Genomic DNA, 20,842 nt, shown 5'->3' on the forward strand with positions numbered 1-20,842 from the left:
CTGTGAGCTGCTCGCATCTCCGGCAGCTGGCATCCTTGCTCACAGACCAGGGACCCACTCACACGAAGGGGAAGGATCGCCCAGCAACACCACATGGAAGCCCTGGAGGAGGAGATGCCCTTGGACTTCACACATTACTACGGTTCCTGGTTCCTTCCCGACTGCAGTGTGCCTGGGGCCACGCCAGCCGGTCTGCATTCTAGACCACTCTCGGGGCAGGCTGTGGCCCAGCACAGGCCTCACCCTGATGGATAGCCACTTGCAGGAGCTACCCTACTCCCCAGCAAGGATCACATTAAAAAGAAGATGCCCTGCAGCGCCCCATGGGCCACAAGGGTCCCCAACAAACAGTTCTTTTTTGAGACTTCTTCGCTCTTAAATGCTCTTTTAACCCTGGTTGGTCTTAGCCCCCTTCCGTACTCACTCCTATACCACCCTAGGTAACAGCTATCCCCCAGGCCTCAATCCAACAACTGCAGATCCCTGCCCACCCATCTCTTCCTCCCCCTGAGCCTTGGCACCTGCAGCCCATAGCTGCCTCCTGGAGCAGTATTGGCAGCAGGTGGCCAGACCACATTGGCCTAGGGGAGCAACCCAGGGTCCCCACAGGTGGGAGGGCAAGCCAGAGGTTCTGTGAAGCGGGGAGGTGGCAGGCAGCATGGGAGATGGAGCCTAGGAAGAGGGATGGATTGCAGCCAAAGGCCAGGAGCAGAGGAAGATGCTGCCTGAGCCAGAGCTCCCTTCACCCTCGTTCATGAAGGTGCTGGCAGGTACCGCACCCTGGTTGCCACTCCCCACCCTCCAGGCTTTAAAAGCAGGGTGACCCTGGGCACCAAGCACTGAGGCATGAAACTGCAGGAGACGGATCACGTGGCGTTCTGGGCACAGGGACATCCCCTACGTCTTGGGGGTCCCTCTAGTGGCCCTGGTGTGATGTTCGTGCCAAGAAATTGGGACACGGGGGATGCAAAGGCAAGTTGAACCAGTGTACACTTTATTGAATTTTTCTGGGGCAACTATACCAGTTTTTTGCAAAGCAAGCAGGCTGGTAAAAGTTCCAACTTACACAATAGCATACAAGCTGCTCTACCCAAGGGACTTGGAAAACTCACCAGGTCTCAAGCAACAAGATAAGTAAACATGAGTTACAGGAACCACTACCGGAAACAAACAGATCTAACTAGAAAAGAAATCCAACAGAATTTTTGTTTGTGCTCAGGTATGTTCAAGCCACAATCACTAAAGAAACCTCTCCAGGCACGTTCAGCCAGTGAGGTGGCCACAGTCTCAGCAGGAAGTTTGCTTCCTGCACAACGCTGTCTGCCCAGAATGTCTGAGATTTGCGGTCCCTTGGACATTTGGTGATCTGGCTCAGGGGGCAAATCTCCACAATTAGCACATCTCAACACCCACCTCTTGGGAAGGACGAGGGCTGATACAAGCCGCGGGAGCCCAGGACATCGCGTGGGCTGCCAGGCCCTGCTCAGAGTCCCAGAATTCCACTTGTGATGGTTGTCCCAGCTGCAGGAGCTCCGACACGGGACCCAGAGAGCTGGTAGGCCCCCCTAGGATGTGTCATCCACTCACTCACCCCACCCCCAGAACCACGTACTGGGAGCTGGGGACTCTGCCTCACCATGGAGATGACAAACTCACCTTTCCTGAAAGCAGCTCCACCACCACAGTCTTTTTCCACTCTCTCCCTTCCCTACTGCACCACCCCACCCCCCACCACCAGGGGGAAAAAATCCAGAACAAGCTAAGCAGGAATCAGAACTGACTGCACTGCATCTTTTCTCTGGGATATTCACCCCGGCTTTGTGTCCCTGAAGGTGGGGCGGGGCATGTGTGCAGGGGCACACACAGCCAATGAGCTCCCCTAGTTTGAAAAGAGAATGTTTTATTAACATGCCCCATCTGCCCACTGCCCTCACTGCCCTTTAAACCATTAGGGGCTTTTTCCAGGCCTCCCTGCACCCCAATTCTCTGCACCCGCCTGAATCCCACCCCATCACAGGCTGAGCATCTCCCAGAGGAGATGTCCCCTGCTCTGGGTGTCGCTCTGAGCCAGCCAGGGCCTGGAAACACAGCTTGGCAGCGAAAGTCCCAAGCCCCTGACTCCAAGGGACCCGCGTCCTGACGCTGTCCAGCCGTGGAGCTCGGTCCCGTCCTCCCTCTGCACTAAACAGGCATCAGAGTTTGGCTCTCTCCAGTCGGGTTCAAGGTGGGGAGGGCTGCAGAAAGGGGTCCAGGGTGGCCTCACAGGGCACCCCATCCCCACGTCTCTTGGAGTCCAGGGAGTCCAGGGCACAGAGCTGAACCCCGTCCTGGGCAAGCCGGGCCGACAACGTGGGCGCCGTGAGGACCCGTAGCTCATGCAGCCGCTCCCAAGAGCAAGAGAAGGCGTCGGGGCCCTCTCCGCAGCCCCCGAATGGAGGCACGCTGGGGTAGCCGGGGTGCGCCATCAGCTCAGCCGTCAGGGCATGGCCCGCGGGGACGCCTTCCAGGGCCCGCGCCAGCGCCCCCAGAAGGTGGTGCGTGGACATGTGCCGGCCGCAGGTGCTCAAGCCCACGAAGGCGTCAGTCCACCTGCGGGAGGTGGGGACAGCGGCGGCAGTGATGGGGTGGGGGTCCAGGCGGAACTGGAATGGAAGCAGCTGGTCCGACTCGGCGCCCCAAGTCGAGAGGTGACCATCAATAGGCAGGTGGGTTAGTGGGGTCAAGAGCCGATACGGAATGTGTTGGGGTTGAGGTGGGATACCAAGGTTACTCACCGGAGGCCGTGACGAGAGAAGGGGCCCACAGCGGCGAGGGCATCGCGCTCCACCATGCAGGCGAAGGCGCGCGCGGGGGCCTCTAGCCACGCACAGCTGCCCACGCCACGCTCCAGCGGCAACCGTGTGAAACGCACGCCAGCAGCCTGCAGCGCCTCAGCGAACACCTGGCACACACCTGTGGGGGAGTGAGGGAGAGGCTCAGAGAGGAGCTGGGACCCCCACCCGGGCCCGGAGAGCACCAGGCACACACCTGGCACACATTTGGCACACACCTGCGATGCCGTGGCGGGGGAGGCTCGGAGAGGAGCCGGGACCCCCACCCGGGCCCGGAGAGCACCAGGCACACACCAGGCACACATCTGGCACACATCTGGCACACACCTGGCACACACCTGCGATGCCGTGGCGGGGGAGGCTCGGAGAGGAGCCGGGACCCCCACCCGGGCCCGGAGAGCACCAGGCACACACCAGGCACACATCTGGCACACATCTGGCACACATCTGGCACACACCTGGCACACACCTGCGATGCCGTGGCGGGGGAGGCTCAGAGAGGAGCCAGGACCCCCACCCGGGCCCGGAGAGCACCAGGCACACACCAGTAACACGCGTGCAGGGTCGCGGGAGGGAAGGCTCGGAGAGGAGCCAGGACTCCCACCCGGCCCGGAGCGCACCACCGCTCCCCCACCCCGCGCACCTGGGAGCACGTGCACGTGCTGGTGGCCGTCCACATGCGTGGGCGCTCGGCCCAGCAGCTCCCGGAACCGGCTGAGTTGGGCTTCCAGCTCCTCCCGCACCTGCGGCAAAGCCACCTCTCCGGCCGCCACCGCCTCCCGGAACCCCATCTTGCCCAAGAAGAAGCCTTCGCGGCCGAGCAGCGACGAGGAGCCGTGGCGGGCCGGACCCACGGGGCGGCCCTCGGACAGGTTGGCGTGCAGGCCTGTCGGGATGCCGTGCCTGAGGGCGGGGAACGTGGGGTGTCACAAGCTTGGCTAGGGGCGGCGGAGGTTCCCCCGGGGGACCCCAGGACAAGGCGAGCGGGAGCCCGGCCCCCCACACACACCACCTCCAGGCAGACACCTGCGAGCCAGCTGGGCCGCGCTTTCGGCCGCAGTGCCGTTGACCAGCAGGGACACGCTGGTCACGGTGCCGGCCAGGAAGGCCTCCACGATGCCTTGGTCGCGCCGCGGGCAGTAGCCAAAGTCGTCGGCGGTGACCACCAGCCGCACGCGCGGCCGGGACACCGCGGCCATCTCCTCCCGGCGCGCGCGCAGCCGGGCTGTCCAGGGCCAGGGGGCGGGGCAGCGCGCCAAGCCCCGCCCCCAGCACGCGCCCGGCCCCGCCCCGTCCCGGTGACGCCGAGGCCCCGCCCCCAGCACGCACCCGGCCCCGCTGCTCCCGGCCTTTGTTATCGCCATCTAGCGGACGCGGAGCGGCACTGCAACGTCTCCATCCGCTGTCAAATGAGTCTGAATAATGAACCCTAGAGAACTCCATACTTAATAACACACGCATATAGATTCATACGCACAAAATCTCACACACCTGATGGGGAAAAATGTCTCCATTAACCCTGAGGTCAACTATGAATTTCTCTGGTAATCTCTCCAACTCAAATTTTTCTTCCTTTTTAAAAAAAGATTCATTTTACTTTTATTGGGAAGTCAGATATACAGAGAGGAGGAGAGACAGAGAGGAAGATCTTCCGCCCGATGATCCACTCCCCAGGTGGCCGGAGCTGAGCCTATTCACAGCCTGGAGCCTCTTCTGGGTCTCCCACGCGGGTGCAGGGTCCCAAAGTTTTGGGCCATCCTCGACTGCTTTCCCAGGTCACAAGCAGGGAGTTGGATGGGAGGTGGGGTCGCTGGGATTAGAACCAGCGTCCATATGGAATCCTGGCGCATGCAAGGCAAGGACTTTAGCTACTAAGCCACGGCGCTGGGCCCAATTTTTTTCTTATCTTCTTTAGAGAAGATGAATAAACGATCCCATGAGTGTCGTCTCGCCATTTTTCTTTTTAAAGATGTATTTCTTTGAGAGGCAAAGTGACAAAAGGGCCACAGAGACGCATGGGATCTCCCACCTGCTGACTCACTGCCCAAATGGTTGTCACAGCCAGTAGCAGTCCTGGCAGAAACCAGGAAGCCGAGAAGAACTGCATCTGGGTCTCCCATATTGGGACCCCAAGGACTTGGGGTGGAGGGAGGGAGTGTGTCTGCTGCTGCTTTTCCCAGGCAGGGAACCGGATCAGAGGTGGAGCTGCCAAGACTCCAACCAGTGCTTGGCTGTGGCTGCCGCTTAACCTGCCTGCTGTGCCATAGCACCCTCCCCCTTATGTCATTCTGCTAATTCCATGAACTTTTCCTATGGGATTAGCCACTTCTCTTTTTAAACTTTACCTGTTGGGTTTCATGAGCGTGATCTTAAGCCACCCTCATTTTCCACTGGAAAGACAGGTATGCTGGAGCACCTTCTGGGTGCCACGCACTGGGTTTTAGGAGTGACAGCCTCAGGCCCTGTGCATCTGCTGGGCAAAGAATGCGAGCTCTGGCAGCCTGGGCACCTAGTGATGGACTCTCCAGGGAAGTCTCCCCAAGGAGATGGCAAGTTGCCTAGTGATGGAGGGGGAGGGTATAGATTTGGTGTCCCCAAAAGTTGGAGGTCGGGACAGATGAGCCAGGATGAGCCGCGTCTCCCCAGCTAACCCCACTTGGCACCAGGGGATTGGGGACGGAGGCGGCAGGGTTCCGAACCCCGCCCAGCTGGGGAGGAACCCACGCCGGCCACGCCCACCCTGTCCATTGTGTCGGGGCTAGTAACCGGCGACCACCCCAGCTGGGAGCCAATCGGGACGCGCAAAGCAAACGGACCAGCTCTGGCCACTGAAGCGCGGAGCTGTGGTCCAGCTGGACACTCGGCGCGAGGCCGCGCACGGCGGGCCGGGTCTCAGGTGGGCGTGCACCCACCTCCAAGCCGGGACAGGTACCAGGGCTCTGGGTTCTGGAAGGAGACAGGGGCCAGACGCACCCAGGGACCTAGAGAGATGGTCGGAGACCAGATGACCGCAAGACCAGACTATCCGTGGATGCCTGGACGGACGCTCACCCCCCCTCACCCCTATCCTGCTGCAGAGGGGATTCCGGCAACTGCGCTGTGCAATGCACGAGGAAGCAGGCGGGCAGCAGCGCACCATGGCCAGTTTCCGCTACCACTCGGGATACCTGGCCGATGATGAGGCGGCCCACAACCCCTACGTGGCTCGGGTAAGGGAGCCCAGTCAGGACATTCCCTGATTCTGGAGCTGGGGTCCAGGCAGGGCTGCGGGTGTCCCAGTGTGTTGCCCACGGGCCACAGCTGTCCTCTCCTGGGGTTGGTTTGCAATTTAACCTCCACGTCCAGCCTGCCTAGTTCCTAGGCCTTTCCTCCCATAACCCTCCCCTCTGTCCTAGCAGAGCCTCTGGCCATCAATGGTCCATGAGGGCGATGTGCTGGCCCAGGTTTGCAGGTGCAGAAGCAGCTATGAGACCTAGGGAGCTCTGGGCTCCCCGGGGAGGTGGAGAGGGGCCAGGGGCGCCCCTGCCAAGCACCTTGCCTTCAAGAGCACTCTAAAATGAACCACTTTGGGTGAGGAGATGGGACCTTGAAGAGCCATTGTGACTGCTGTCATGCAGCCTATAGGTGACAAGAGGTAGGCTTTGCCTGCCTCTAATTTGCAGCTCCTTCCAGTGCTTGCTCCCCTTTTAGTTCTGTTATTATAATTTGAAAGGGAAAATTGCTGGATTGGGGGAGAGCTTCCATCCACTGGTTCGCGCCCCCAAGTGGCCGCTATGGGGAGAGCTGAGCTGATCAAGAGCCAGGAATTTCTCCCATATGGGTACAGGGTCCCAAGGCTTTGGACCATCCTCTACTGCTGTCCCAGAACACAAGCAGCGAGCTGGATAGGAAGTGGAACAGCTGGGATGTGAACTGGTGCTCGTATGGGAGCCCAGTATTGCAAATAACATCTTAACTGGTGATGCCATAAGGCTGGGGTAGGGCATTGAGGTCTTAATGGGAGCCACCCCAGGGACCTCTGAGCGCTATTGGGCTTCCCTGCTCACCAGTGCTCTGCCTGTCTGCCCAGATGCCAGCCTGCAGGAAGCCGATGCTGCCGCGGATGGAACCCGTGTCCCGGGTAGGCTGCAGGTCGGCCCCGCGGTGGACGCCAGGCTGCTCGGGGCAGCGGGCAGCTGCTCACAGGAACCCCAAGGGTCCTCAACCCTTCGGCAGCTTCCTGGATTTTCTGACGGAGGGCCAGGTGCTGGAGAGCCTGCAGACGGTGGTGGAGGAAGCCACTGAGCGGGTAGCCGGCATGAAGACCGGGGCCGGCACACCGCTGGTGGAGGTGCAGGACCCGGTGCCCAGCAACGGCAGTGGTGGCGGTGGGCGGCGGGCTAGGGCCCGGCCTTCCCTGAGCACAGTCCGCCGGCACCGTGTTCAGCCAAGCCTCTGTGTGGGACGCCCCAACAACTACCCATCCCGCTCCAGCTCTCTCTCTGATTCTGCCGCAGCAGCGGCCGCGGCAGCAGCAGGGGGCTGGTTAGGGCCGCATAGCCAGGACAGCGAGCTTGGGACCAGAGGCTTGCTGCCCCCCGTGAAAGACCAGCTACTGCTGGAGAAGAACCTCAGGCGGCTGCTGCGTCTGGAGAAGAAAGGGGTGAGGTCTGGGAGCGGGGTGGGCAAGGTTTGGAGGGATGGGATGCAGGATGTTGGGCACCTGTCAGCACCCCTCCTCCCCCTGTCTACAGAGATGCTTGAGTCATTCCTCCCCGAAGGACTCTCTGGACAGCCAGACCAACCACCAGTGGCCACCGGAGCAGCCGCTGTCCTGGTTCTCCGGCCTGCTGGGCTCCAGCACTGGGACCCCGGAAGCGTCGGAGCAAACCCTGGGCGAGGAGGAGCTGACCCTCCTGCAACGTGAATTGCATAAGAAGATCAAGTCGCTACTGAGCCAGCCACCTGCAGCAGCAGCAGCGGCAGGGGCAGCTGAGCTGCCTGGCTACTGCTCTCTGCGCCAGCCACACTGTGCCTTGGATTTCCTGGCCCAGCACCATCTGCTCGCTGCCCTGCAGAACGTTGTCAGCCAAGCTGTAGACAAGCTCAGCGGCGCCCGCCGCCGCGACGGCTGCCCTCTCTTCGCCGCCAAAGCTGCTGAACCCTGTTCGGGTCTGGCCCTAGGCCCGACGCCACCACCACCACCTGGAGACTCCCAGCCGGCCTCACCTTCCGACAAAGACTACTACTACTACTGCTATCCCTCGCCTCCCACCATCACCTCCGGCCCCAAGGTGGAGCAGAAGCGAAACAAGAGCAGACAGGGCTCCCCGTCCACGCCTGGTGCCCCGGTGGCCACCAGGTTCAAGCTCAAGGTGAAGCCCGTGGAAGAGCCCTCTCCACACCCCCAACAGGAGGGGCTCACCCCCATCCCGGAGTTGCCAAGACCACCCCCCACAGCATCTCTGCACCCCCAGTACAGGGCCCAACCCCGGCGGGGCCTGCACCTTACACTCCCTGCCCCTGGTGTGGTGGTAGAGGTGGCCTCCGGCCTAGCATGCCTCAGGGGTCCTGTCACGCCCCCGCTCCTATCTTCCTGCCCCTCATCCTCCTCCTCCTACTTGATCGCTGTGCCCTCCTCGGACACCTCGGAAGGCAGGAGTCTCTCCCAGTCTTCCATGGCGCTGTGCCCGGGATTGTATTCTGTGAGAGTAGAGCGGCAGAACGTGGGGCCCAGACAGCATGGGCAGGGCCTCTGTACCCATCCCCACCACCCCTAGTCCGCCCTGCCACCAGCAAGGTACCTCAAGTTCAAGACCCGTGACCCGGCACTGCGTATTCCTCCTGGGCAAAGGAATGAGGTCAGGAAATCCAACCTGGCTGCTATCACAAAAATAATAAAGATTATTTTTTATTCTGGGTTTTTTTTTTTTTTTTTTTTTTTACTGGAAACATTTGTAGTGGATCTCGGTAGCTCTGCCACATGGGACTGTATCTTCTCCTCCCTCGTTCATGGTGGCCTTGGACCAGAGCATGCCCATTACCATTACCCTGCATCTGGTCTCCCCCTAACACAGGTGGGCAGGACTGGCTCTACTGTGCTGCAGGGGAAAGTGGCCAGGACACGGGGGAAGGCAGCAGCCTCATGTGGTTGGGTTGCCCAGCGCAGTCCCTCCTCATCCCACTCCCTTGCTCTCTGCCATCCATGCCCCCCCGGGAGCACCACTTGTTCCCTCTGAGTATGAGTCAGCCAGGTCTGAGCACTATGTGGCAGTGACATGATTTCACAGTCATGGGGTAGCTTGTTGAGTGTGACAGCATCATTGATCCTGGCCAAGGCAAGCCCAGCATCCACCATTTGAGGGTGCCGTGGCAGGCAGGAGACCGGGTGAGGTTGGGGTACGGTGCAGGATGGGGGGGTGTCAATGATGACCTGTCTGCTTTGTCCCCTTTTTCCTCGGCTGCCATGTCACCACAGAGCTCCAACAGTAAGTTCTCCACCAAGAAGCCGCTGCCCTCCATCTCCCCCAAATCCAGCCTGACCAGTCCGACGCAGCTGGCTGACCCCTGGTATGAAGAGATCGCAGGCTTCCTGGCGGAGCGCGCCGTCTCCCTGCTCATCTGCAAGTACAAGTTCGAGAGCAACCTGGGCAAGAAACTGGGTTTCCTCTCCTTTCCGGTCACGGAGGCCCTGGTGGACCTGCTGTTGGGTTTCAAGAAGGTCAAGGGCTCTCGCCTCCTGCTGTCTTCTCAGACCGACTGGAGCAGCCTGGTGCACAGGCTGGAGGGTGTCAAGCCCAGGAAGCCGGCGTTGCGGCATGCCATGCAGCCCGGGAGCTTGCAACACCACGGGGCGCCCGCCGCTGCCGCCAGCGCCAGTGCCAGTTCCACAACCAGGCCGGCCGAGCTGAGCGGCACCCTCAGCCGCGAACGGGCCACCGAGCCGGTCTTCTCCTCGGACACTGAACTGCTGAGTCCGCAGGAGTCCACGTCCCCCGACCGGCAAACTGCGACCAGCCTGTCGGAACCCAAGTTCTCCATGTCTTCCGCTGTGGGCGTCAGCCCCCTCAAATCCAAGGAGAGGTTCCAAGTGGAGAACAGCGAGGGCAGTGAAGGTGACCAGGGTGCTTATGACAATGAAGGTGGCCAGAAGGACGAGGAGGAGGGGGCCGGGGCCCTGAACCCCGACGAAGTTGGTATTATTAGCCACTATGTGAACCTGAACCACATGGGTCCCCCATGAGGCCTCTGCATGTTAAAGACCTCCCTTCCCTCTCCCCTCCTCCTGCTTCAACCCTGTAGGAGTGATGGCCACCCAGCTGGCCCTCGCCCTGCCAAGCCTGCCCTGGTCAGCTATGCTCAGATTCGCAGGCGGATCCAACGAGAGAAATCAAAATAAAATGTGCTCTATGAACTTAGTTCTGTCTGTGTCGTTTCAAGCGTTATTTATTCGAAAGACAGAGTGACAGGGAGGGATTGTCCATTTGCTGGCTCACTGCCCAAGTGGTTTGCATGGTCAAGCTGAATCCGGCAGCTTTCTCTGGATCTCCGAGGTGAGTGCCGGGGTCCAGGGGCTTGGGAACCACCCCCCCCCCCAATGTTTTACTGCCTTCCCAGGTGGATCAGCAGGGTGCTGGATGGGAAGTGGAGCAGCTAGGACATGAACTGACTCCCATAAGGGATCCTGGTACCTGCAAGGTGGAGGATTAGCCAGTTGTGTTGTGTTGGACCCTAAAACATTTTTTTTTTAATTTAAGGAAATAAAAGATTCCCTGTAGGTGAGACACTATGATTTAAAAAAAAAATAAGAGGGAGGGAGCCATTGAGACCCCAAAGGCTAAGACATAAGTGCTGAGGTCAAGAGATGAACCGTGGAAAGTCCCCTCGGAGGGGTGGCTGCGGGAGGAGGCAGGCGTGTCTGCTTTGGCCTTGTCAAATGTCCACGTGTTCACACATTGGCAGGCATCCCCGTTTCCCCCAGCAGGTCTTTAAGCCATCTAGACTTCCTGGGTGTTGCAAATCTCAGGGTGCCTTAGCTCATACTTAACTCCAAAACAAGACTGAACACTTTATTTTTTGATATTTATTTTTTCTTGTGCCCAGCGCGGTGGCCTAGCAGCTAAAGTCCTTGCCTTGAACATGCCAGGATCCCAGTTGGGCACTGGTTCTAGTCCTGGCGGCCCTGCTTCCCATCCAGCTCCCTGCTTGTGGCCTGGGAAAGCAGTTGAGGACGGCCCAAAGCCTTGGAACACTGCACCCGCGTGGGAGACTCAGAAGAGGCTCCTGGCTCCTGGTTTTGGATCGGCTCAGCTCCAGCTGTTGCAGCCTCTTGGGGAGTGAATCATCTGATGAAAGATCTTCCTCTCTGTCTCTCTGTAATTAAGCTCTGGCATTTTAGCCCCCTACTGTCCCGTGCTGACGCTTGGGGACCAGGAGCCCAAGGTCACAGTGCATGAGGGGGCACGTGACAGAAAGACCCCCGAACAAACAGGGTCAGTCATCCCCGGGGCCTGAAGGGCCAGCGGGATTGGCGGGCATCCGTTCCCCTGTGACCCGCGCTTGAAGGCCCGGGGGAGCCCAGGATCGAGCCATGGCTGAGGTAGACGCGCGAGGCCGGGCAAGGGGCAGCGCGGGGCGCCCTCACTCGCAGGTGCGCGCCGCCTCCTCGGCCGCTCATTGGGGAACGCTCAGAAGCGTGGCCCAATCCGAATCCTCCTCGTGTTTCCAGCCCGCCCCCTCCCGCCAGCTCTGGGCGTGTCCCCTTGCAGGCACGACCCAATGGCGTCGCCGAAAGAGAGCCGCGCAGCCCGGCGATTGGCTGTGGCGGGCGGGCGCTGTCAGAGGCCGATTGGGCCGCGGGCGAAGACGGAAGCGGCCGTGGGAGCCTAGCGGCGGCTTCTGCGAGCCGGCGCGATGTGGAGCGCGGGCGGCCGCGCCGGGCTGTTGGGGCCGAGGCTGCTGGGGCTGCCGCTGGGGCCGCTGCTCGGGCTGCTGGTGCTGCTGGGGCTGCCGGGCCGGGGCGCCGCCAAGACGGGCGCGGGCTTCGTGACTTGCGGGTCGGTGCTGAAGCTGTTCAACACGCACCACAGAGTGCGCCTGCACTCGCACGACATCAAATACGGATCCGGTGCGCGGCGGGACCCGGGAGGGCTGGCTGTGGGACGACGCGGGGTGTGTGTCCCCCAGAAGGCAGGGGGTGGTGTGGGGGTGCATGACGCGGGAGCCGGAGCCTGACACCAGGACTGGGGTGTGTGTGAGTGTGTGTGTCCCCCAGAAGGTGGAGGGTGGTGTCAGGGTGCATGACGAGGGAGCCGGAGCCGGACACCAGGACTAGGATGTGTGTGAGTGTGTGTGTCCCCCAGAAGATGGAGGATGGTGTGGGGGTGCATGACGCAGGAGCAATGCCTGACACCAGAACTGGGGTGTGTGTGTGTGTGTGTCCTCCCCAGAAGATGGAGGGTTGTATTGGGGTGCACGATGCTGGAGCCGGAGCCTGACACCAGATTGGGGGGTGGTGTGTCCCCCAGAAGGTGGAGGGTGGTGTGGGGGTGCATGACATGGGAACCCGGACGCTGACACCAGGACTGGTGTGTGTGTGTGTCCTCCCCAGGGTGTGTGTGTGTGTGTGTGTCCCAGAAGGCGGAGGGTGGTGTGGGGGTGCATGACGCAGGAGCAGTACCCTGACACCAGGACTGGGGTATGTGTGTGTGTGTCCCCCAGAAGGCGGGGGGTGGTGTCAGGGTGCATGACGCGGGAGCCAGAGCCTGACACCAGGACTGGTGTGTGTGTGTGTGAGTGTGTGTGTGTCCCAGAAGGCAGAGGGTGGTGTGGGGGTGCACAATGCTAGAGCTGGGAGCCTGACACCAGGACTGGGGTGTGTGTGTGTTTGTGTCCCAGAAGGCGGAGGGTGGTGTGGGGTGCACGATGCTGCAGCCCAGAGCCTGACACCAGGACTGGGGTGTGTGTGTGTGTGTGTGTGTGAGTGTGTGTGTGTGTCCCAGAAGGCGGAGGGTGGTGTGGGGGTGCACGATGCTGGAGCCCGGAGCCTGACACCAGGACTGGGGTGTGTGTGTGTCTGGGGGTGTCTCTCTGCAGGCAGCGGCCAGCAGTCGGTGACCGGCGTGGAGGCATCGGACGACGCCAACAGTTACTGGCGGATCCGTGGCAGCGTAGACGGCGGCTGCCCACGTGGGGCCCCAGTACGCTGCGGGCAGGCGGTGAGGCTCACGCATGTGCTCACGGGCAAGAACCTGCACACACACCACTTCCCGTCACCGCTGTCCAACAACCAGGTAAAACACCCCTCCTGGGGTCCCTGGACCCCCTTTCCCACCTCCACCCCCAGGCCTTAGCCACTGAGTCGAGAGGGAGCTCCTGCCTCCCCCTACGGGGTAGTTTCCAGTTCTTCTAAATTTGAAATTCACAGATGCGGATGGGGCTCACGGGACTGCCAGGGGCTCTATTGCTGGGGAGTCCTCCAGGACTGGGGGTTCGGGGTGGGAGGTGCCAAACCTGAGAGGGATAGGAAGAGTCGGTGTGGGATTCAGCCTCAGTCAGTCTACAGGTGGGTAGAGAAGGCATCAGTGGAGGACAGGGGGTCCAAGGCGTCTCCCTGCTCCCCACCTCGCACAGCCCCCCACGATTTGCAGTGGTGGAAGTTGAGGCTCACTCGGAGAGGGAGAAGGGGAGAGGAGCAGACGCAGGGTTCCCCAGTAGGGCTAGCCTGCCCACTTCCAGGCAGATGGCCCTCAGGGCACAGTTCCCCTACTCTTCCATTACCTACCCCAGGATGTGGGGGTGTCCCCCTGCGGTGCCCACTGACACCCTGCACCACCCCACAGGAGGTGAGCGCCTTTGGGGAGGCCGGTGAGGGCGACGAGCTAGACCTGTGGACCGTGCGCTGCTCCGGGGAGCACTGGGAGCGGGGCTCCGCCGTGCGCTTCCAGCACGTGGGCACCTCCGTGTTCCTGTCGGTCACCGGCGAGCAGTACGGGAACCCCATTCGCGGGCAACTCGAGGTGCATGGCATGAGCAGCGCTAACACGCACAACACCTGGAAGGCCATGGAAGGCATCTTCATCAAGCCTGGACCCGAGCCCTCTGGTGGTCACGACGAACTCTGAGCAGGGGTGGGTGGGGAGGGATGGCTGGCTGGCTGGACAGACGGAGGGTGCCAGGGTGGGTTTGTGGGGGATCCTTAAGTGCCTTTGTGATTAAAGAATGTCCATCTGCGATTGTGTGTGAAGGGGTGGGGGGAGAGGGATGGGTCCAAACTCACCAGCCCTGGACCTCATTCTGGCAGCCTGGATGCCTGGCCTTGGCCAAGGGCAGGGCGAGGACGTCTGTCCTGCCGGGAGTCAGCACCGTGGAGTGCCCTTGCCCTTCAAACAGGTGGTGCTGTCATCCCTCCCCTAGCATGTGTAGCATCTCAGGCTCCCACCGTGACCTTCCCAGGTTCCAAAGTTGACAGAACCTCAAGGCATGCTTATCACAAGGGTCCCTGGCGGGCACCCCCATCTCCCCTTGCTTCCCAGGCAGGACATCCCACCGCTAGAGCATGGTGGCCTCTAGAGGTCAGGACGGGTATTACATGCTCCTGTTTGAGGGACAGACAGTTGGACCTCGCCAGGGAGAGGCTGCCCAAGCCTGAAAAAGAACTGTGAGTACAGGGCAGGAGTGGGCATGAGTAAGTGTTTTTTTTTTTTTTCTAAATTGGAAAGTCAGATTTACAGGGAGAAGGAGAGACAGGAAGATCTTCCATCCACTGGTTAACTCCCCAGGTGGCCACAACAGCCGGAGCTGAGCCAATCTGAAGCCAGGAGAGTCTTCCAGGTCTCTCACACGGATGCAGGGTCCCAAGGCTTTGGACCGTCCTTGACTGCTTTCCCAGGCCACAAGCAGGGAGCCGGATGGGAACCAGCGCCCATGTGGGATACGGGTGCATGCAAGGCAAGGACTTTGGTCACTAGGCTACTGTGCTGGTCCCCATGTGTAGGATTTTTGAGTCTGCCTCTTCCTCCTCCCTCCCCGAGACCCCTTCTGTCCTTCACTCCAACCTTTCTGATTTGTTTATGCATCTGAAAGGCACAGTAGCAGGGAGAGAGGACATTATCGCCTCCCGTCCGCTGGTTCATTTCCCCTCACCCCTCAAGCAGCTGCAGTGGTCAGGGCTTGGTCCAGGCCAACGTCAGGAGCTCAGAACTCCTATGGGGATGGCAGGGGCCCAAGCACTTGGACCCGTTCCCACTGTCTTCCCAGGCATGTTAGCAGGGAGCAGGGATGCTGGTAGAGCAGCTGGGGCTTGAACTGGTAGGCTGCTGCCGGATCTCCTGGGGCAGAGCAGGCTGAGCCTCTGCCAAAGTCACCAGCATTGCCTAGGGCACCAGTTCAAGTACCAGCTGCTCCACTTGCAATCTGGGAAAGCAGTAGAGGACAGGCCAAATGTTTGGGACCCTGCACTCACATGGGAGATGTGGAAGGAACTCCTGGCTCCTGGCTTTAGATTGGTTCAGTTCCGGCCATTGCGGCCACTTGAGGAGTGAATCAGTGGATGGAAGATCTTTCTGTCTCTCCTCTCTGTGGAAGTCTGCCTTTAAAATATAAGGGCCCAGCGTGAAAGCCTAGCAGCTAAAGTCCTCGCCTTGAATACACTGGGATCCCATTTGAGTGCCAGTTCTAATCCTGGTGGCCACCTTCCCATCCAGCTCCCTGCTTGTGGCCTGGGAAAGCAATTGAGGACGGCCCAAAGCCTTGGGACCCTGCACCCACGTGGGAGACCTGGAAGATACTCCTGGCTTCGGATTGGCTCAGCTCCAACCATTGTAGCCAATTAGGGAGTGAACCATCAGACAGAAGATCTTCCTCTCTGTTTCTCTTTGCATATCTTACTTTCCAATAAAAATGAATAAATCTTAAAAATATAAATAAGTAGGGCCTGGCGCGGTAGCCTAATGGCTAAATTCCTTGTCCTGCATGTGCCAGGATTCCATTTGGGAGCTGGTTGTGTCTTGGTTGCTCCACTTCCCATCCAGCTCCCTGCTTGTGTCCTGGGAAAGCAGTCAAGGTCGGCCCAAAGCCTTGGGACCCTGCACCTGCATGGGAGATCTGGAAGACGCTCCTGGCTCCTGGCTTCTGGCTGTGGATCAACTCGGCTTTGGTCATTGTGGCCACTTGGGGAGTGAAGCATTGGATGCAAAATCTGTTTCTCCTTCTCTCTTTGAATCTAACTTTCCTATTTAATTTTTTTTATTTTTTAAGATTTACTGATTTTTTTTTCATTGGAAATTCAGATACACAGAGAGGAGGAGAGACAGAGAGGAAGATCTTCTGTCTGATGGTTCACTCCCCAAGTGACCGCAATGTCTGAAGCCGAGCCAATTTGAAACCAGGAGCCAAGAGCCTCGTCTGGGTCTCCCACGCTGGTGCAGGGTCCCAAGGTCTCAGGCCATTTTCCACTGCTTTCTGAAGCTGCAAGTAGAGAGCTAGATGGGAATTGGGGCTGTGGGGATACAAACCGGAGCCGATACACACCGGAATCCCGGTGTGTGCAAGGTGAGGACTTTATAGCCAGTAGGCCACTGCCCCGGACCCACAAATAAATATTTTTTTAAAAATAAATAAAATATAAATATACACAAAAACAAAATTTATCTTCCCCTGCAGTCACTCACCTGTGCTGAGGGCTGGGATGGAAACAGCCACTTGGAAGGGGTCCCAGGAAAAGCTGGGACAGAGGAGCAAGCCCTGGGAGAGAGAAGGCAATAGGTGAGGGACGCCTAAGCAAGGAACTCCCAAGGCTGCCCAGAGCTCAGTCACATTGGGGGTTCCCTGGCTGAGTGCACTGACCCCCCATACCCACCCTGGGCCCAGAGGAGCCGGGAAACAGCGGGGAAAGCACTGTTGGGTGGTCCCTGGGAAGTGACCTTCACGGGTAACGCAGAGCAGAACCTCAGACCCCAGACTGCACCCCAGTGAGGAGCACCCTTCCTGCAAAGGTGAGTGCCAAGACCCTGCGTTTACCCTGAGCTGGTGCTCCCTAACGCACGCACCAACAGGTATCAGCAGTGAAGGGGAAAGGAGGCTTGATAAAGACCCCAGCAGGGTGGCACCATGGCAGCCCAGCGTGGGGCAGGAAGGGAAGCCCACCGCTTGCAATACTGGCATCCCCTATGTGCTGGTTCGCATCCTGGCTGTCCCACTTGTCATCCAGCTCCCTGCCACCATGTGTCTGGGAAAAGCAGCAGAGGATGGGCCAAGATGCCCGGGCCCCTGCCATCCGTGTGGATCAGGAAGAAACTCGTGGCTGCTGGCCTTACACGCTGCAGCCATTCAGTGCTTCTCTCTCAAATAAATGAATAATATAAACCAGACCCCAACAGCCTACAGCAGTTTCTCATCCGTTCCTGGCAGACAGCCCTGGATGGAAACAGCCTCTTAAGTTTGCAGAGAAAGCAAACTGAGTTCCTAATGGTCGGAGCCTAAGACTGGGAACTACAAGGAGACGGTGAGGGGTGGATGGGGCCCCAACTGTTTCCGCCCCTCCCCCGCCGCACCCGGGACTGCAACAGTCCTCGGCTCAGCAGATCCCAAATCGTGCAGGGGATTCATTGTCGGGCGATACAGTGGGGTTGGGGGCTACCTCTCCATCGCACCCCCCTCGCTATTTCGCTAGGCCCACCCTTCCCACCGCGTCCTCCCGCCCGCGCCTCCGCCGAGCCCCATCTGGGATACTCAGGGCAGAAGCCATGTCGGCCCACCAAGACGCATGGTTGCACGGCGCGGTGGGGGTAGCATTCCTGCAAGGGTCAGCAGCGACCACCCCACCCCTCCCCCACGCGCCCGCGCCAGCGTCCCCGCCGGGTTCTTCCAGCACATGGAGCCGAGAAAAGGCGGGCAAAGTTTTCTTTGATAATTTATGAATGGGGGGGGTGGGAGGGAGAAAGAAAAAAAAATGCATGCGTGGAGAACTTCATTGTTAAAAAAAAAAAAATGCACGGAGCCCGAGCGCATCGGCCAATCGCATCCCGGAGGCTGTTTTGAAATTGCTCGGGGTTCAGCCAATAGGGGTGCGGGAGGCGAAGCCCCCTCCCGCCGCAGCCGCGCTGGCGCCTGCCAATAAGAGCGGCGCTGGGCAAAGCAGCCGCGGACCCCGGCCCCTCCGACTGTCAGCCGCGCAAAGATGGAGCCTGCCGGCCGGGAGGGCACCACGAGGTGCGGGGGGCGCGCGACGGCCAGGGACCCCCACCCTGCCCCGCGCCCGCTCCCCTTGCGCGCTCTGCCCTCGCCTTGGCTGGAAGGACGGTCGGCGTGAGTAGCTGGAGCAAGGGTTGGGGTTGGAGGGTGGCGGGGGAAGGGCACGGGGCTAGGGCCGAGCAAGTTCCGAGGAGTCGCTGGCGGGAACTCCTGGCTTCCCTCATGGCTCCACACAACTCAGTAAGGGTCCATCCACAAGGCGGGAAGCCCCCTCGCCACCGCGCCCCTTCATTCTGGGTCACTCGGTGGAGAAACTATGGAATCCATGGTGGTGGGGGCCCGGGGCCCGGGCTGGGGTCCCGGAGCCTCTGGACCACCCTCAGTCGCAGAGGGCAGGCTGGGGCTCTAGGGGGCTTCGGGCCATGGCGGAGCGCGGCCCCCTCCCCTTTGTGTGCTGGCCTCCCTCTCCAAGCGCTCCAACTCCCCCAGCGCGTGCAGCCCTCCCCCACCTTGCCCCTCCCCCACGGTCGCCATCCTGGGCCTTGGGGGCGGGGGGGGGAGGCCTGCGGAGTGGGAGGTTGGGGGAGGGTCTGGGTGCAGCAGGCAGGAGGAAGGCAGCCTGGCTGGGAGCTCGCCCCTCGTCCCGGATGCCCATCTAAGACCTAGGGACTGCGGGGGGGCTGTGACCCCACCCAGTGCCCTGTGCGTATTTTGGGGACCCTTGTCCCCCCGCTGCTGGCTGCAGATGCTCTGACGGGGTTGCACTACTTTGCTTTGAGAAGCAGTGCAATGATATTGTCAAAGCATCTGGGACCAGCCTTGGGGTGGTATCCCCCCCCACCCCTCCCGCCTCATTCGCCCTCCAGGTCCTGCTTGGGGGAGGGGGCCGCCCCTTGGGTCTGCCGGCTCACTGGCTTCACCATGGAAACTGGGCCTCTGGAGGTCAGAGGGCACCCTTCCCCCAGCCCCAGGCCGAGGCCCCGCCCCTGTGGGCCTGCATTCCAGGTTTCAGATCTCAGCCCGCCACTGGCCCACCGGCCTGCCCGACACTCTTTCCCTGTTGCACTTCTGTGGGTCACTGGGAAGCAGTGCAATGCTGAAAGGGCATTGGTCAGGCCGGACGCCCCCGGGGCTAGAGAGTGCTGCATTATCTCCCCCCCACCGCCCAGCTGGCCAGCGGACGAAGCCGTGCTGACCTCCCCTCCCCCCGGCGGTAAGTTCTGGGGCTGGACTACCCCCGTTGGCATGGGGGGTCTCTGGATCCAACTCCAAGCTGCCCATCTCAACTGATTTGAGCACGGGGCCCTCACCCCCCCCACACCCCCAGCCCCCGCTTGGAAGGAGAGGCTGGTCAGGGCCTAGTGCAGGAACAAAGGAACTTTGCTGCTTTGCATGGGGAGGGACCCAGCAACACCCTGGCCACGTTGTGGGGTGAGGGGTGGGCAGGATCTGGATCCTGGGCCTTCCTCATGAAGGCTTGAAGAACGTTCTTCCAGGAGGGGCAGGAATGGAACATCGCAGGAGGCTGACCCCAGCTGTGGCCAGTGATGGGCGGGCGGCCCCTCGGGAGTTAGCGCTTTGGTTGAGGACACGGGGACCCTGGTTTTCCCCTGGTATATGTGGGGGGCTCTTGTAGTCCTGACCCCTTTGGGCTTCCTTGGCTCCTAAACTCGCCCCCCTCCCTTTTCCCTCTCTGAGCTGGAGGTGGGCTGATTCCTGCTGCTGGTGGAAGCATGGTAAGCTCAGAACTGTGCCCTGGAGCACAAAGTGTGTTCTTCCAGCCGCCTGGGACATCACCAATTTTTGTTAAATCCAGAACGCTTGGGGGTCTAGCCCCTGAGTGCATACAGGCTCAGCCCCTGCTGTGCGATACCCGTGTCCCACACTGATTTCTGTTCCAGCTTCCTGCTCACACTGCTGGTCCTGCCATCTGAATACATATCTAAACTTGTTTAATTTATAAAGAGAAAACGGGGGGGGGGGGGCGAGCAGACAGTCGGCATTGTGGCCAAGGACACCAGCATCCCACATGAGTTCCAGTTTGAGTTCCTTCGGCTCCTTGCATGGGCAACCCGGCAACACGGCAGTGGAAGATGGCCCTAGTGCTTGGGCCCCCAACATCTGGAGTTCAAGGCCGCTGGACTCTGCCTGGCCCTTCCCTGCCTGTTACCGGCGTTTGGGGGAGAACCAGTTGATCCAAGGTTAAAGGGCCTGGAAGCTGGCATTCCATGTGGGAGCTGGTTTGAGTGCCAGCTACTCTCCACTTCCGATCCAGCACCCTGGTTCCTGACTTTATCCCAGCCCAGCTCTGGCCATTGTGGCCTGAGCCAGTAAACTTCTCCCTGTAACTCTGCATTTCCAATAAAAATAAATCTTTAAAAAGGCTGATGGGGGTAGGGGCGGGTTGGTAGCCTAGTGGCTGAAGTCTTCGCCTTGCATGTGCCCGGTCCCAGGGTCCCTGCCTGCCTTGGGACCCTGCACCCACGTGGGAGACCAGAAAGAAGCTCCTGACTTCGGATCAGCGCAGCTCCGGCCATTGCTGCGACTTTGGAAGTGAATCAGCGGATGGAAGATCTTTCTGTCTCTCTGTAAATCTGCCTTTCCATTAAAAAAAAAAAATCTTAAAGAAAAAAAAAAGCTGATGGGGAGTACCCCAGGGGTCACCTTCCCCGGAAAGGTGGGCTCAGCAGCCGCTCCAGGAGGCAGGGAGGAGAGGTGGTGGTTTGGGGGGTGCAATCTCGATGCACTGAGTGTGAGACGCCCTCAGAACTCGGGGGGCATCGGGTGTGGATGTGGGAGCTGGAGAGGAGGAGGCTGAGGCCGAAATGCAAGCTTCCGGT

General features: G+C 60.2%; 3 protein-coding genes across 3 annotated transcripts; 2 read left to right on the forward strand and 1 right to left on the reverse strand.

Annotated features, from left to right (window-relative positions):
* Positions 1–2,014: 2,014 nt before the first annotated feature.
* YDJC (YdjC chitooligosaccharide deacetylase homolog) lies at positions 2,015–4,195 on the reverse strand. Its single transcript, XM_041003576.1, has 4 exons — positions 3,858–4,195; positions 3,475–3,734; positions 2,775–2,952; positions 2,015–2,589 (listed from the first exon to the last, which is right to left on the reverse strand). Exons 1-4 carry the CDS (start codon positions 4,193–4,195, stop codon positions 2,220–2,222), a joined length of 1,146 nt encoding a protein of 381 aa, XP_040859510.1. The 3' UTR covers positions 2,015–2,219.
* Positions 4,196–5,968: 1,773 nt separating this feature from the next.
* Positions 5,969–10,053, forward strand: CCDC116 (coiled-coil domain containing 116). Its single transcript, XM_041003577.1, has 4 exons — positions 5,969–6,040; positions 6,901–7,473; positions 7,565–8,185; positions 9,289–10,053. The coding sequence occupies exons 1-4, from the start codon at positions 5,969–5,971 to the stop codon at positions 10,051–10,053; spliced, it is 2,031 nt and encodes a 676-aa protein (XP_040859511.1).
* Positions 10,054–11,698: 1,645 nt separating this feature from the next.
* SDF2L1 (stromal cell derived factor 2 like 1) lies at positions 11,699–14,247 on the forward strand. The gene is made up of 3 exons (XM_041003790.1): positions 11,699–11,937; positions 12,906–13,102; positions 13,652–14,247. Exons 1-3 carry the CDS (start codon positions 11,724–11,726, stop codon positions 13,931–13,933), a joined length of 693 nt encoding a protein of 230 aa, XP_040859724.1. The 5' UTR covers positions 11,699–11,723; the 3' UTR covers positions 13,934–14,247.
* The last annotated feature ends 6,595 nt before the right edge of the window (positions 14,248–20,842 follow it).

Source organism: Ochotona curzoniae, unplaced genomic scaffold (genome assembly GCF_017591425.1).
Source record: "Ochotona curzoniae isolate NIBS_2020 unplaced genomic scaffold, NIBS_Ocur_1.0 scaffold_274, whole genome shotgun sequence".
Taxonomy (NCBI): domain Eukaryota; kingdom Metazoa; phylum Chordata; class Mammalia; order Lagomorpha; family Ochotonidae; genus Ochotona; species Ochotona curzoniae.

Bases quoted from the DNA above. Each gene is read 5' to 3' on its own strand.
- YDJC (XM_041003576.1), bottom strand. From the start codon at position 4,195: ATGGCGATAACAAAGGCCGGGAGCAGCGGGGCCGGGTGCGTGCTGGGG. The intron at 3,735-3,857 runs GTGTCTGCCTGG...CCCCGCCCTCAG, and splicing joins GCGGCCCAGCTGGCTCGCAG to GCACGGCATCCCGACAGGCC. The intron at 2,953-3,474 runs GTGCGCGGGGTG...ACTCCCCCACAG, and splicing joins GCACGTGCACGTGCTCCCAG to GTGTGTGCCAGGTGTTCGCT.
- CCDC116 (XM_041003577.1), top strand. From the start codon at position 5,969: ATGGCCAGTTTCCGCTACCACTCGGGATACCTGGCCGATGATGAGGCG. The intron at 6,041-6,900 runs GTAAGGGAGCCC...CTGTCTGCCCAG, and splicing joins ACAACCCCTACGTGGCTCGG to ATGCCAGCCTGCAGGAAGCC. The intron at 8,186-9,288 runs GTGAAGCCCGTG...ATGTCACCACAG, and splicing joins CCACCAGGTTCAAGCTCAAG to AGCTCCAACAGTAAGTTCTC.
- SDF2L1 (XM_041003790.1), top strand. From the start codon at position 11,724: ATGTGGAGCGCGGGCGGCCGCGCCGGGCTGTTGGGGCCGAGGCTGCTG. The intron at 11,938-12,905 runs GTGCGCGGCGGG...GTCTCTCTGCAG, and splicing joins CGACATCAAATACGGATCCG to GCAGCGGCCAGCAGTCGGTG. The intron at 13,103-13,651 runs GTAAAACACCCC...ACCACCCCACAG, and splicing joins CACCGCTGTCCAACAACCAG to GAGGTGAGCGCCTTTGGGGA.